Here is a 15,409-nt window from a genome sequence, read left to right as displayed (position 1 = left end):
TTATACTATTCGCTTCAACCACTCCCTGTGGTAGCGAGGTCCACATTCTCACCACTCTCTGGGTAAAGAAGTTTCTCCTGAATTCCCCATTGGATTTCTTGGTGACTATTTTATATTGATGGCCTCTAGTTATGCTCTTCCCCACAAGTGGAAACATTCTCTCTGTATCCACTCTATCAAAACCTTTCATCATTTTAAAGGCCTCTATCAGGTCACCTCTCAGCCTTCTCTTTTCAAGCGAAAAGAGACCCAGCCTGTTCAATTCTCCCCACAGTCAGACCGATCCTGACTCTGGATGTGTGCTGCAACTTTAGAGCCAGTACAAGCCAGATGTGGAAATGACCGAGTGTCAATACAAAAGTTGCAGTTTAAAAGTGAGCAGAAATCTGGCGGCCAGATCTGTACTGAGCGGTTCAAGGCTACTTTGCACTGTATAGCGTTTCTGATCCAGGCAGGATTCTGACTCGGCCCAAAGGAGTCACACAAGCCAGAAGGGAGAGTGGATACACTCATCAGACTGGCTCTGAGTAGCAACAGGGACATTTTAAATATAGGAGAGTGACATCTCTGAGCCTGGCAACATTACACACCTGTGAAGTTCTTTATTCTATACCAAGTGATAACGTTCTGAAGATTTATTGTTGGTGTAGGTCCGATGTATTTGCATTTATATAGTGCCTTTCACTACTTCAGGATGTCCCGAAGCTCTTTACAGCCAATGAGGTACTTTTGAGGTGTGGTTACTACATCATCCAATGTCTGCATAGTAAGATCCCATAAACAACAATGAGATAAATGACCAGATAATCTCTTTTTTTTTGAAGTGATGTTGCTTGAGGGATTAAATATTTGGGGGGGAGTGGGGGACACCAGGAAGAACTCCCTTGCTCTTCTTCAAATAGTGCCGTGGGATCTTTTTATGTCCACCTGAGAGGGGAGACGTCTCATCTAAAAGACGGCACCTCCAACAGTGCAACACTCCCTCAGCACTGCACTGGGAGCATCAGCCTAGGTTTTTGTGCTCAAGTCTCTGGAGCGGGACTTGTACCCACGACTTCTGACTCAGGTGAGGGTGATGCCCACTGGGCCATGTCTGACACCATTTATTGCAAGTGGACTTAGAAACTGACAAACGCTATGTAAATTGGTTCAAGATTTAGTGCATTTTGCAAAGCATTTCAAACCTTTTGCAATTCACCAGTTGATCGGATCTATTCCCGCACTTTTCTCCATCACCATCACCTTGTGTTGTTCAAGGTGTGAATGAGGTAAAGAACTTCACAGGTTTTAAGATTCAGAGGTCTGGGTTTCCTCCCCCTTGTATCTTGGGATCGCCCTGGTTTTGTTTCTTTGAATGTTCACTGCGATGTTTTCAGTTTGTGTTGTTCAGATCAAGTCTGATGTTCCACCTACTGGCACTGTGTAGTGTGTGATAACTTTATATTCATTAGTTCTTTCCATAGCACATTCAGTTCATTTATTATTGGGCTGGATTTCCATGTGGGTGGGCAGAAGGGGTCTGCTGGTGTGAATGAAGGGTTACGGTTAATATCACAGGTACTTGGCACTGGTGGTGGTAAGATTTAAATATTTATTGGTCAGGCACTTTTATATTGGGAGTAAATGGAATAATGCCAGCGAAGAATGACAGAACTGTGGGCTGTGGACGTCACTGGCAAGGCCGGCATTTATTGCCCATCCCTAATTGCCCCTTGAGAAGGTGGTGGTGAGCCGCCTTCTTGAGCCGCTGCAGTCCGTGTGGTGAAGGTGCTCCCACAGTGCTGTTAGGGAGGGAGTTCCAGGATTTTGACCCAGCGACGATGAAGGAATGGCAGAGATATGTCCACACTCGGAGGGGAAATTTGGAGGTGGTGGTGTTCCCATGCACCTGCTGCCCTAGTCCTTAGGGGTACGGGGGTCAGGGGTTTGGGTGGTGCTGTGCCAATCAAAGGTCTTGAGCGGTATCATTGTCTGGTAAAATGTAGGGGTCCCAAATTGGTCCTTTTCACGGTTGAGGGGACAGAGTATGACCAGCGCAGGTGTGGGGTGCAGGACTCCTAGGAAAGAAATGATTGATCGCCAACTCTGCCCGCTGTACTAGACCATGCCTCGGAGCCCAGACCCGCTAAGGAGATGGCTACAGTGAGGTGCACAGAAAGAGGGTCTGTCATTTCAGAGGAAGATTAAACTGGCTAAACGCTGATCAAAGCTCCTTGTGTTTGAAGACGAGTTCAGGGCTGAAGTACCTCTTCACACAGAAGGTGGTGACTAACTGGGACATCTCGGGACAGGTTGAGAGAGGCAAAAATCCTGGGGTAATTCAAGAGACCGGTAGATGTTTCGATGGGGGGGTTGTAAGTTTCAATGGCTGAATGAGCTAGATGGGCTGAGTGGCCTCCCTTGTCCATACTCTCTCCTTGTGATGGTATTGGGAAAAGTGGGACTGGAGCTGCTGTTCCATGGCTTTGTTTGGAAAACTGTTGATGCGTTAACAAACGATGTTTGTTCCACTGACACGGGTTGCAATTTATTACCGCCATTCCGAGACCACTGGGTCCGAGTGTGTTTGCACGTTGGTTTCTCTTGGATAAAACCATTTGGGGAAAAAAGGAATGATAAACTGCCTGACCAATGATAATCTGGCCCATTGTATTTTGGATAGTGTCACTCGGTCCCTATTATTTGCATAAATCGCTTGAATATTTTTCAGTAAAATAAGAAAGAACTTGCATTTATATAGCGCCTTTCACATCCTCAGGATGTCCCAAAGCACTTTACAGCTTCTGTCATGATGCAGCAGTCAATCTACACACTGCAAGGTCCAACAGTAACAGGAATGAGATAAGCAACCGGTTAATCTGTCTTTGTGGTGCTGATTGATTGAGGGATTGGCCCAGGACACCGGGCAGGACTTCCCTGCTCTTCTTCCAATAGTGGCCATGGAACCTTTTACATCCATCCAAGAGGGCCGTCAGGGACCTCGGTTTAAAGTTTCATCCGAAAGACAGCACCTCTGACAGTGCGGCGCTCCCCTCAGTACTGCCTCTCCGACAGTGCAGTTCTCCCTCAGCACTGCCCCTCCGACAGTGCGGTGCTCCCTCAGCACTGCCCCTCCGACAGTGCGGCGCTCCCTCAGCACTGCCCCTCCAACAGTGCAGCGCTCCCTCAGCACTGCCCCTCCAACAGTGCGGCGCTCCCTCAGCACTGCCCCTCCAATAGTGCGGCGCTCGCTCAGCACTGCCCCTCCGACAATACAGCACTTCCTCAACACTGCCCCTCTGTCAGTGCGGCGCTCCCTCAGCATTGCTCCTCTGACAGTGCAGCACTTCTCAACACTGCCCCTCAGAGTGCGGCGCTCCCTCAGCACTGCCCTGTATTTATGCCTCATCCTTTGTTCAATTTATTCTCAGGATATGGGCAAGACTGGCTTTTATTGCTCATCCTTAGATGCCCTGAATTATTTGTAACAGTTTACTGAGTGGCTTGCTAGGTCACTTCTGAGGGTATTTAAGCATCAACTGTGTTGCTGCCATGTATAGACCAGACTGGGTAAGGACGGCAGATTTCTTTCTATATAGGACATTAGTTGTGTTTTTAACGTTAATCGAACAGCTTCCCGGCCAAGTTCCTGATACCAGTTTATTGCTTTTCCCCAGATTTTTAACAACTGATTTCAAATTCTCAAACTCCTGTGGTGAAATTTGATCCAGAAACATAACCGTTACACTACTGTACCCTGGAGCCCCCATGCTGTCTTTCGAATAAGACGTTAAACCGAGGCCGCGTCTTCCTTCTCAGGTGGATGTAAAAGATCCCATGGCACTATTTTGAAGAAGGGCAGTTCTCCCCAGTGTCCTGGGGCCAATATTTTATCCCTCAACCAAAATCACAAACAGACAATCTGGTCATTATCTTACTGCTGTTTGTGGGAGCTTGCTGTGCGCAAATTAGCTGCTGCGTTTCCCACATTACAACAGTGACCACCCTTCAAAAATAATTAATTGGCTGTACAGTGCTTTGGGACATCCTGAGGATGTGAAAGGCACTATATAAATGCAGAGTCTTCCTCTTTAATAACCCCTTTTGCAGGAATGAGCAAATGTACAAAACCATTCCTTTATTGCCTACCCCGAGTTGCCCTGAATACTTTTGTGGTGGTCAGGGAGTCAACATCACATTCAGTCCTGTTGCTAATGTGTAGTAACCAGAAGAAAGCTTCCCCAAGGCACGGACAGGATTGGAGCCGGTTTTCGGTGTTCCCCAGTAGAACCTGTCACCATGTCCCTCGGCTCCCGCATGAAGAAAGACCCCACGGGCGTGAGGTACCAAGGGAGCACTGCTGTCTTTGATCTGTACACACCCAGTCGCTTCAGAGGGGGCAAAAGGGGAAAGAAATTGGTGCTGGAAATAAAAAATGTTTAGTTTCTGCTCAGTCGGGTCCCTTCGGTTCGAAGGTAAGGAGTCGGTTGTAAATGTATCGTCCTTCTAACTTGGGGTTGCCAACTGCTCCAGGATTGGCCTGGAGTCTCCAGGAATTAAAGGTTAATCTCCAGGACACATCCGGGAGGAAAAAAAAAATCATAGGATCCTCGCGAGTTGGTTCGCTTTACACTTTGTGTGGGGAGGCGGGACTTAGCGAGGGTGGGCATGTCGGGCGAGCAATGGCGGGTGCGTGGAGGGGGCTTAGCGAGGGTGGGCATGTCGAGCGAACAATGGTGGGTGAGTTGGCGGGGGGGCTTAGCAAGGGTGGGCATGTCGGGCAAGCAATGGCGGATGATGAGGGGGGGCTTAGCGAGGGCGGGCATGTCGGGCGAGCAATGGCGGGTGCGTGGAGGGGGCTTAGCGTGGGTGGGCATGTCGAGCGAACAATGGTGGGTGAGTTGGCGGGGGGTGCTTAGCGAGGGTGGGCATGTCGGGAAAACAATGGCAGGTGTGTGAGTGGGTGGGGGTGTGGGGGGGGGCGAGAGATCATGTGATGAAACCTCAAGGATTCCGTCCAACCCAGAGTTGGCAAACTACTGCTAACCCGCGTTAATGCTGAAATTTGCTGTGTATCTCCGAACCTCGTATCTGACCAGTATCTGTCTCCAAACAGATGAAAACGCACCCAATTCTGCATCGGTCAGGAAAGATTCGGGTATGTCTGCTCTGAGCCGTCTGACATGACACATCGCCACCTTGCCAATGTCCACGTCGATGCATTCGAGATTGGGCAATGATTGGGTTTCCCTTCTGCAATGGGATTTCAGCTGAAACATGCTGGAGGAACTGTAGATGGCAAGCGGGTTCGGGTTCCACTGATGCTGACTGATTCTGTCACTGACTCTCAAGTCCTGAGGCACCGACAACAATTTCCCTTCCACAGAGTAGGAATCCCTTCTCCCACTCCCTCCCTCCCTCCCCCTCCACCCCTCCCCCTCCCCCCGCCACCCCGCGCCACGTCCCTACACCTGCTCCATCGTTGCTCGCTGACCTACATTGGCTCCCAGTTAAGCAACGCCTCGATTTCAAAATTCCTATCCTTGTTTTCAAGTCCCTCCATGGCCTCGCCCCTCCCTATCTCTGTAATCTCCTCCAGCCCCACAACCCCCTCGAGATCTCTGCGCTCCTCTAATTCTGCCCTCCTGAGCATCCCTGATTATAATCGCTCCACCATCGGTGGCCGTGCCTTCTGTTACCTCGGCCCCAAGCTCTGGAACTCCCTGCCTAAACATGTCCGCCTCTCTGCCTCTCCTTCCTTCTTGAGAGGCTCCTTAAAACCTACCTCTTTGACACAGCTTTTGGTCACCTGCGCTACTTTCTACTTATGCGGCTCAGTGTCAAATTGTTTTTGTCTCATAACACTTCTGTGAAGCGCCTTGGGACGTTTCACTACATTAAAGGTGCTATATAAATACAAGTTGTTGTTGTTATTAAATCCCCATAAAATCCTGCTCCCTGACCTGATGTTTAAGGAATCATCAGTCTTAAGGGGCAGCCTGGCATTGTCAAGAAAGGCCTTTACATTTGAATTATGGAATTTAAAAAAAATGGTTACATTGCTTCAGGACTTGATTCTGATTGCTGTTAATATATTACACCCAGTGATAGAGGCAGCGCTAACACCCTTCCCCCCCCCCCCACCCCCACATCGCCCCCCTCCAGCCCACGCCCCATCTCTTTTGCAATATGACTTGTTTGCAGACAGCCGAGGAGAAACGGCCACAAGCCCCCTTGACAACTGCTGGCTATATCAGTCTGGGCCTTTCCTGAGCCACTAGTAACTGTTTCCCTCCCACAGATGTAGGAATCTGTCTTCCCTCTGTAAGTGGTTTTGATCCTAGCCCAATTGCTAGATGGACGGTTCGAATCGGCTCCGCCTTATGAAAGTTTTATACCCGAGGATTATTATTCGAAGTGTAAATGGAATAAGTCACGTGTAGGAATCTGTCTTCTCCCACTGCCCCCACCCCTCCCCTCCTTTCTTATTAATCATTCCTGGGATGTGGGCATCGCTGGCAAGGCCGGCATTTATTGCCCGTCCCTAATTGCCCCTTGAGAAGGTGGTGGTGAGCCGTCGCCTTGAACCGCTGCAGTCCGTGTGGTGACGGTGCTCCCACAGCGCTGTTAGGGAGGGAGTTCCAGGATTGTGACCCGGCGACGATGAAGGGACAGCCGATATATTTCCAAGTTAGGATGGTGTGTGACTTGCAGGTGATGGTGTTCCCATGTGCCTGCTGCCCTTGCTCTTCTAGGGGGTGGCGGTCACGGGTTTGGGAGGAGCACCATCACCTCCACGTTCCCCTCTGAGTCACACACCATCCTGACTTGGAAATATATCGTCCGTTCCTTCATCGTCGCTGGGTCACAATCCTGGAACTCCCTCCCTAACAGCACTGTGGGAGCACCTTCACCACACGGACTGCAGCAGTTCAAGGCAGCTCACCTCCAACTTCTCAAGGGCAATTAGGGACAGGCAATAAAGGCCAGCCTTGCCAGCGATGCCCACATCCCTGGAAGGAAAAAATTTTAAAAATCACAACCACACGTAGACCGAAGAAACGCAAATCACAGCTTCTTGGATTGCTAGGTTGGATTTTAAGGCTCTCCGAAATTCATCATAGAACAGGAGGAGGCCATGCAGCACCTCGAGCCTGTTCCTCCAACTCGATTAGATGATAGCTGCTCTGTGTCTTGGCTCCATCCACCTGCCTTGGTTCCGTAACCCTTCAACATCTGACCGTTTGACTCTGACAATGACCCGCTCTGAATTGACACCTCCCGCAGCATCATGGGAACCCCAGCTGCCGTTTCTCCTGTCGAAATATTTAGCGCTGTGCCTTTAAATGATGCGCGAGAAAAATTGTCCGCCCCCCCCTCCCCGACACAATCCTTTTGCTTTGTTTTCTGGTGAAAGGATGCGTCGATATCGATTGTTGGCAGTTGGCGTGTGATCGCTATCTTGCGAACCTTGAACCATTTAGAGTGTCCTCACTTAACACAACGTGGTCCTTTGTCAAACTGATCCCTTGACCCGTGCTCCCATAAGTGTCAGAGTCCATAACCACCATTACCCATGATTGCAGCGAGTTGCAGTTGTGTCCCATGCCAAGGCTAACCTGTGTTTTAACACATCCATTGAAGGAGCTCGGAAAGAAGAGAGAAAAAAAAAGCAGAACGGGGATATTTCGGCACTGTCCCCGTGCACAAAGGAGATTTTAATGTTTTAATGTTTCTGTTTGCCTTTACGGCCGAGCAGTCTGGTCCTGCGGGGAAGGCGCAGCAGAAGAGCTCACTAAACTTGACGATTCGAAACGGTCAACTCTGTTCGTCGAGATGCCTCAGAGCGGAACCGTTACTGTCGGTGAGTTGACAGCTTTAGCTATGTAACGTATGTAGCAGATGGAGTATAATGTTGGAAAGTGTGAGGTCATGCACTTTGGCAGAAAAAAAATCAAAGAGCAAGTTCTTATTTAAATGGAGAAAGATTGCAAAGTGCCGCAGTACAGCGGGTACTTGTGCATGAAACACAAGTATCCAGGTACAGCAAGTGATCAGGAAGGCCAATGGAATCTTGGCCTTTATTGTAAAGGGGATGGAGTATAAAAGCAGGGAAGTCTTGCTACAGCTATACAAGGTATTGGTGAGGCCACACCTGGAATACTGCGTGCAGTTTTGGTTTCCATATTTACGAAAGGATATACTTGCTTTGGAGGCAGTTCAGAGAAGGTTCACTAGGCTGTTTCCAGAGATGAGGGGGTTGACTTATGAGGAAAGATTGAGACGATTGGGCCTCTACTCATTGGAATTCAGAAGATTGAGAGGTGATCTTATCAAAACGTATAAGATTATGAGGGGGCTTGACATTTGTGGTCATTTACCAACTTCCTATAGAATCTGAATCAGTTCCTATGGACTGGAGGGTAACCACACTTTTTAAAAAAGGAGGGAGAGAGAAAATAGATTGGTCAGCCTGACATCGGTGGTGGGGAAAATGTTGGAATCAATGATTAAAGATGAAATAGCAGCGCATTTGGAAAGCAGTGACAGGATTGGTCCAAGTCAGCAGGGATTTATGAAAGGGAAATCATGCTTGACAAATCTTCTAGAAATTTTTGAGGATGCAACGTAGAGTGGACAAGGGGGAGCCAGTGGATGTGGTGTTTTTAGACTTTCAAAAGGCTTTTGACAAGGTCCCACACAAAAGATTAGTGTGCAAAATTAAAGCACATGGTATTGGAGGTAATGTACTGACATGGTTAGAGAACTGGTTGGCAGACAGGAAGCAAAGAGTAGGACTAAACGGGTCCTTTTCAGAATGGCAGGCAGTGACTAGTGGGGTACCGCAACATTCAGTGCTGGAACCCCAGCTCTTTACAATATACATCAATGATTTAGAAGAAGGAATTGAATGTAATATCTGAAGTTTGCAGATGACACTAAGCTGGGTGGCAGTGTGAGCTGTGAGGAGGATGCTAAGAGGCTGCAGGGTGACTTGGACAGGTTAGGTGATTGGACAAATACATGGCAGATGCAGTATAATGTAAATAAATGTGAGGTTATCCACTTTGGTGGCAAAAACATGAAGGCAGAATATTATCTGAATGGCGGCAGATTAGGAAAAGGGGAGGTGCAACGAGACCTGGGTGTCATGGTACATCAGTCATTGAAAGTTGGCATACAGGTACAGCAGGCGGTGAAGAAGGCAAATGGCATGTTGGCCTTCATAGCGAGAGAATTTGAGTATAGGAGCAGGGAGGTCTTACTACATTTGTACAGGGCCTTGGTGAGGCCACACCTTGAATATTGTGTTCAGTTTTGGTCTCCTAATCTGAGGAAGGACGTTCTTGCTATTGAGGGAGTGCAGCGAAGGTTCACCAGACTGATTCCCGGGATGACAGGGCTGACATATGAAGAAAGACTGAATCGACTAGGCTTGTATTCAATGGAATTTAGAAGAATGAGAGGGGATCTCATAGTAACGTATAAAATTCTGACGGGATTAGACAGGTTAGATGCAGGAAGAATGTTCCCGATGTTGGGGAAGTCCAGAACCAGGGGTCACAGTCTAAGGATAAGGGGTAAGCCATTTAGGCCCGAGATGAGAAGAAACTTCTTCACTCAGAGTTGTGAGCATGTGAAATTCTCAACCACAGAAAGTTGTTGAGGCCAGTTCATTAGATATATTCAAAAGGGAGTTAGATGTGGTCCTTACGGCTAAAGGGATCAAGGGGTATGGAGAGAAAGCAGGAATGGGGTACTGAAGTGCATGATCAGCCAAGATCATACTGAATGATGGTGCAGGCTCGAAGGGCCGAATGGCCTGCTCCAGCACCTATTTTCTATGTTTCTATGACAAGGTGAATGCAGAGAGGATGTTTCCACTGATAGGGGAGACTAGAACTAGAGGGCATGATCTTAGAATAAGGGGCCACCCATTTAAAACTAAGATGAGGAGAAATTTCCTCTCTCTGAGGGTTGTAAAGCTGTGGAATTCACTGCCTCGGAAAGTGTGGCAGCCGGAACATTGAATAAATTTAAGACAGAGATAAACAGTTTCTTAACCGATAAGGGAATCAGGGGTTATGGGGAGCGGGCAGGGATTTGGACCTGAGTCCATGATCGGATCAGCCATGATCATATTAAATGGGGGAGCAGGCTCGAGGGGCCGTTTGGCCTACTCCTGCTCCTATTTCCTATGTCCTTATGTACACACCACTGAGTATGCTCACAGGTTTATGGAGCGGTTGAGTGGGAGTGGCTTAGCTAGTCACGTGATAGAAACATAGAAACATAGAAAATAGGTGCAGGAGTTGGCCATTTGGCCCTTCGAGCCTGCACCACCATTCAATAAGATCATGGCTGATCCTTCATCTCAGTACCCCTTTCCCGCTTTCTCTCCATACCCCTTGATCCCTTTAGCCGGAAGGGCCATATCTAACTCCGTCTTGAATACATCCAATGAACTGGCATCAACAACTCTCTGCGGCAGGGAATTCCACAGGTTAACAACTCTCTGAGTGAAGAAGTTTCTCCTCATCACAGTCCTAAATGGCCTACCCCTTATCCTAAGACTGTGGCCCCTGGTTCTGGACTTCCCCAGCATCGGGAACATTCTGCCCGCATCTAACCTGTCGCGTCCCGTCAAAATCTTATATGTTTCGATGAGATCCCCTCTCATCCTTCTAAACTCCAGTGTATAAAGGCCCAGTTGATCCAGTCTCTCCTCATATGTCAGTCCAGCCATCCCTGGAATCAGTCTGGTGAACCTTCGCTGCACTCCCTCAATAGCAAGAACATCCTTCCTCAGATTAGGAGACCAAAACTGAACACAATATTCCAGGTGAGGCCTCACCAAGGCCTTGTACAATTGCAGTAAGACCTCCCTGCTCCTATACTCAAATCCTCTCACTATGAAGGCCAACATGCCATTTGCCTTCTTCACCGCCTGCTGTACCTGCATGCCAACTTTCAATGACTGATGTACCATAACACCCAGGTCTCGTTGCACCTCTTCTTTTCCTAATCTGCCGCCATTCAGATAATAGTCTGCCTTCGTGATTTTGCCACCAAAGTGGATAACCTCACATTTATTCACATTATACAGCATCTGCCATGCATTTGCCCACTCACCTAACCTGTCTAAGTCACCCTGCAGCCTCTTAGCATCCTCCTCACAGCTCACACCGCCACCCAGCTATGTGTCATCTGCAAACTTGGAGATATTACACTCAATTCCTTCATCCAAATCATTGATGTATATTGTAAAGAGCTGGGGTCCCAGCACTGAGCCCTGCGACACTCCACTAGTCACTGCCTGCCATTCTGAAAAGGACCCATTTATCCCGACTCTCTGCTTCCTGTCTGCCAACCAATTCTCTATCCACGCCAGTACATTACCCCCAATACCATGAGCTTTGATTTTGTACACCAATCTCTTATGTGGGACCTTGTCAAAGACCTTTTGAAAGTCCAAATACACCACATCCACTGGTTCGCCCTTGTCCACTCTACAAGTTACATCCTCAAAAAATTCCAGAAGATTTGTCAAGCATGATTTCCCTTTCATAAATCTATGCTGACTTGGACCAATCCTGTCACTGCTTTCCAAATGCACTGCTTTCCAAATGTTGGAATCAATTAATAATTGATTCCAACATTTTCCCCACTACTGATGTCAGGCTAAAGTGGTGTTACATTAGCTACCCTCCAGTCCATAGGAACTGATCCAGAGTCGATAGACTGTTGGAAAATGATCACCAATGCATTCACTATTTCTAGGGCCACTTCCTTTAAGTACTCTGGGATGCAGGCAATCAGTCCCCAGGGATTTATTGGCCTTCAATCCCATCAATTTCCCCAACACAATTTCCCGCCGAATTAGGATATCCTTCAATTCCTCCTTCTCACTAGACCCTCGGTCCCCGAGTACATCCGGAAGGTTATTTGTGTTTTCCTTTGTGAAGACAGAACAAGACTCAATAAAACCCCAGCCAGTTGGGTTCGGGGGATCCACGATGAGGCAGGTGGCTGTGAGCCCAGCTTGACAAGGTAGATGCAGAGAGGATGTCTCCCCTCCTGGGTGAATCTAGAACTAGGGGGCATCGTTTCAGAATAAAGGGTCGCCCATTTAAAATGGAAATGAGTAATTTCTTCTCTCAGGGGGTCGTGAATCTTTGGAATTCTCTACCCCAGAGAGCTGTGGAGGTTGGGTCATTGAATATATTTAAGATGGAGATAGAAAGATTTTTGAATGATAAGGTACTCAAGGGTTATGGGTAGCGGGCAGGGAAGTGGAGTTGAGGCCAAGATCAGATCAGCCATGATCTTATTGAATGGCGGAGCAGGCTCAAGGGGCCAAATGGCTGACTCCTGCTCCTATTTCTTATGTTCTTGATGGATGAACTGGTAATGTGTCGTGTGATTGTTAAACCTTTTGCTAATAAACCAACTCGTTCTTATTAGCAACGTGTTGCTATGAATTCTTAAGCAAAGAACCCATGGAGCAAATACATTACAAGGTATTAATCCCAGCAATAATTGTCTCTGTAAGAAGTTGGGTACCCTGATGGGATTGGTCAAGAGGATTCTCTCTGTCAGGTTAAATTGCTTTTCGCTTTCCAGGTGCTGTGTATTTCCGGCATTTTTCGCACTTACTTTACAGTCCTTTCATCCCCGGTATCATTCCGGTGTGTCTGCGCTGCTCCCTCTCCAAGGCCGCGGTATCCCTCCCAGAAACATTGACCCAATTTCTGTCCATCAGATTTCTGTATTTTTCTACTCAATAGTAGATTTTTTCTGTCACGGTATAGTAGACGTTTTTCTCTAGTCGGTTGTGAACATAGGAACAGGAGTCGGCCATTCAGCCCCTTGAGCCTGCTCCGCCATTCAATGAGGTCATAGCTGATCTACGACCTAACTCCACCTTTGCCCCGTATCCCTCAATAGCTTTGGCGAACAGAAATCTATCGATCTCTGATGCAAAATTAACGATTGACCCAGTAGCAGTTGCCATTGGCGGTGTGATGTCAGTTGCTCTGGTGAGCTGATGGATTTTATCCATTCGCTATGACTTGCATACGATCAATAACGGGCAGGAGAAGACCCCGTGTTCTGTCCGGTCCGTCTCCCACAAATGCGATGCCTTGTGTGTCACGTACAGCCACTTACCACCCCACCAGCAAGCCCTGCAATCTGTTTATGACTTTTCAAATTGGGGTCCCCAGATCCTAGTGGGTCATAGGAACAGGAGGAGGCCATTCAGTTCCTCGAGACTGTTCCGACATTCAGTTAGATCATGGCTGATCTGTACCTCAATCCCTTGATGCCCTTACCTGACAAAAATCTATCGATGGCAGACAGGAAGCAAAGAGTAGGAATAAACAGGTCCTTTTCAGAATGGCAGGCAGTGACTAGTGGGGTGTCGCAGGGCTCAGTGCTGGGACCCCAGCTCTTTACAATATACATTAATGATTTAGACGAAGGAATTGAATGTAATATCTCCAAGTTTGCAGATGATACTAAGCTGGGTAGCAGTGTGAGCTGTGAGGAGGATGCTAAGAGGCTGCAGGGCGACTTGGACAGGTTAGGTGAGTGGGCAAATGCATGGCAGATGCAGTATAATGTAAATAAATGTGAGGTTATCCACTTTGGTGGCAAAAACAGGAAGGCAGAATATTATCTGAATGGTGGCAGATTAGGAAAAGGGGAGGTGCAACGAGACCTGGGTGTTATGGTACATCAGTCATTGAAAGTAGGCATGCAGGTACAGCAGGCGGTGAAGAAGGCAAATGGCATGTTGGCCTTCATAGCGAGAAGATTTGAGTATAGGAGCAGGGAGGTCTTACTGCAGTCATATAGGGCTTTGGTGAGTCCATACCTTGAATATTGTGTTCAATTTTGGTTTCCTAATCTGAGGAAGGACATTCTTGCTATTGAGGGAGTGCAACGAAGGTTCACCAAACTTCTTCACTCAGAGAATTGTGAACCTGTGGAATTCTCTGCCACAAAGTTGTTGAGGCCAGTTCGTTCGATATATTCAAGAGGGAGTTAGATGTGGCCCTTATGGCTAAAGGGATCAAGGGGTATGGAGAGAAAGCAGGAATGGGATACTGAAGTTGCAAAAATGATCAGCCATGATCATATTGAATGGTGGTGCAGGCTCGAAGGGCCGAATAATCTATTCCTGCACCTATTTTCTATGTTTCTATGATTGCCTAAGTGGCCATTACTCGCAGGATGCCGAGATAATGAGCGTCTACATAAATATGCGGAGCAGCGGAGGGTATCGCAATGAAACCCGCCCAATGTCCATTCATCCAGCAAGCAATCAGGAGAAGGAACTCTGGCCAATCCTCCCCATCTCTATTGTCCTGGCCACTATTTATCCCTTAATCAACATAACAAAAAAAAACAGATGATCTGGGTCATTATCACCTTGCTGTTTGTGGGAGCTTGCTGTGCTCATATTGGCTGCCGCGTTTCCTGCATTACAACAGTGACTACATTCAAAAATACTTCATTGGCTGTAAAGCGCGTTGAGACATTGAGGTGCACTGGCGAGGTTGCCTCGAAGCACCATTACGAAAACGCCTGCTCCAAACTTGCCCGTTCTAACACTTTGCTGCTAATATCCTCTTTACAGGTGGCGACATCACTTTCGTGGCCAAGGTTGAGGCCAAGGATCTGTTGCGGAAGCCGAACGCCAAGTGGTTCAAAGGTAAATGGCTGGACCTGGCGAGCAAGGCCGGGAAACACCTACAGCTGAAGGAATCCTTTGACAGAATCACCAGGGTAAGAAACATGCCTTTTTCTAAAATATTTTCCTGCTATTTTGCCATGTTTCCCCCCCCCTCATCGAGCTCTGATGTATCAGACAATCCACATCACAGACTCTGTAACTACCAGAGGTAACGTTGCAGTTTCAGTGTCAGCCGTGGCCCAGTGGGAGTCAGAAGGTTGTGGGTTCGAGTCCCGCTCCAGAGACTTCAGCACCAAAGCTAGGCCGACAGTCCCAGTGCAGTACTGAGAGAATGCCGCACTGTCGAAGGAGCAGTACTGAGGGAATGCTGCACTGTCGGAGGGGCAGTATTGAGCGAGCGCCGCACTGTTGGAGCGTCAGTACTGAGGGAGCGCCGCGCTGTCGAAGGAGCAGTACTGAGGGAATGCTGCACTGTCGGAGGAGCAGTACTGAGGAAGCACTGCACTGTGGGAGAGGCAGTACTGAGGGAGCACTGCACTGTCGGAGGGGCAGTATTGAGGGAGCGCCTCACTGTCGGAGGAGCAGTATTGAGCGAACGCCGCACTGTTGGAGCATCAGTACTGAGGGAGCGCCGCGCTGTCGGAGGGGCAGTACTGAGGGAGCGCCTCACTGTCGGAGGGGCAGTACTGAGGGAGCGCCGCGCTGTCGGAGGGGCAGTACTGAGGGAGC

The 15,409-nt window shown here is 48.2% G+C and overlaps 1 protein-coding gene across 13 annotated transcripts in view; it reads left to right on the top strand.

Moving 5' to 3' along the window:
* mybpc1 (myosin binding protein C1) overlaps nt 1-15,409 on the top strand; it is a 153,998-nt gene that overhangs the window by 49,196 nt on the left and 89,393 nt on the right. For 8 of the 13 annotated variants that reach the window (XM_070900135.1, XM_070900132.1, XM_070900130.1 and 5 more), the window contains 3 exons: nt 5,096-5,137; nt 7,739-7,843; nt 14,624-14,772. In XM_070900135.1, coding sequence (XP_070756236.1) covers nt 5,096-5,137; nt 7,739-7,843; nt 14,624-14,772 — 296 coding nt within the window. The remainder of the gene's footprint in view (nt 1-5,095; nt 5,138-7,738; nt 7,844-14,623; nt 14,773-15,409) is intronic. The other 5 variants (XM_070900136.1, XM_070900134.1, XM_070900133.1 and 2 more) reach the window with 1 other exon arrangement.

The sequence above is a fragment of the Pristiophorus japonicus genome, chromosome 15 (genome assembly GCF_044704955.1).
Source record: "Pristiophorus japonicus isolate sPriJap1 chromosome 15, sPriJap1.hap1, whole genome shotgun sequence".
Taxonomy (NCBI): Eukaryota; Metazoa; Chordata; class Chondrichthyes; family Pristiophoridae; genus Pristiophorus; species Pristiophorus japonicus.
The sequence above is the reverse complement of the archived record's forward strand: the minus strand, read 5'-3'. Positions and strand labels throughout refer to the sequence as shown.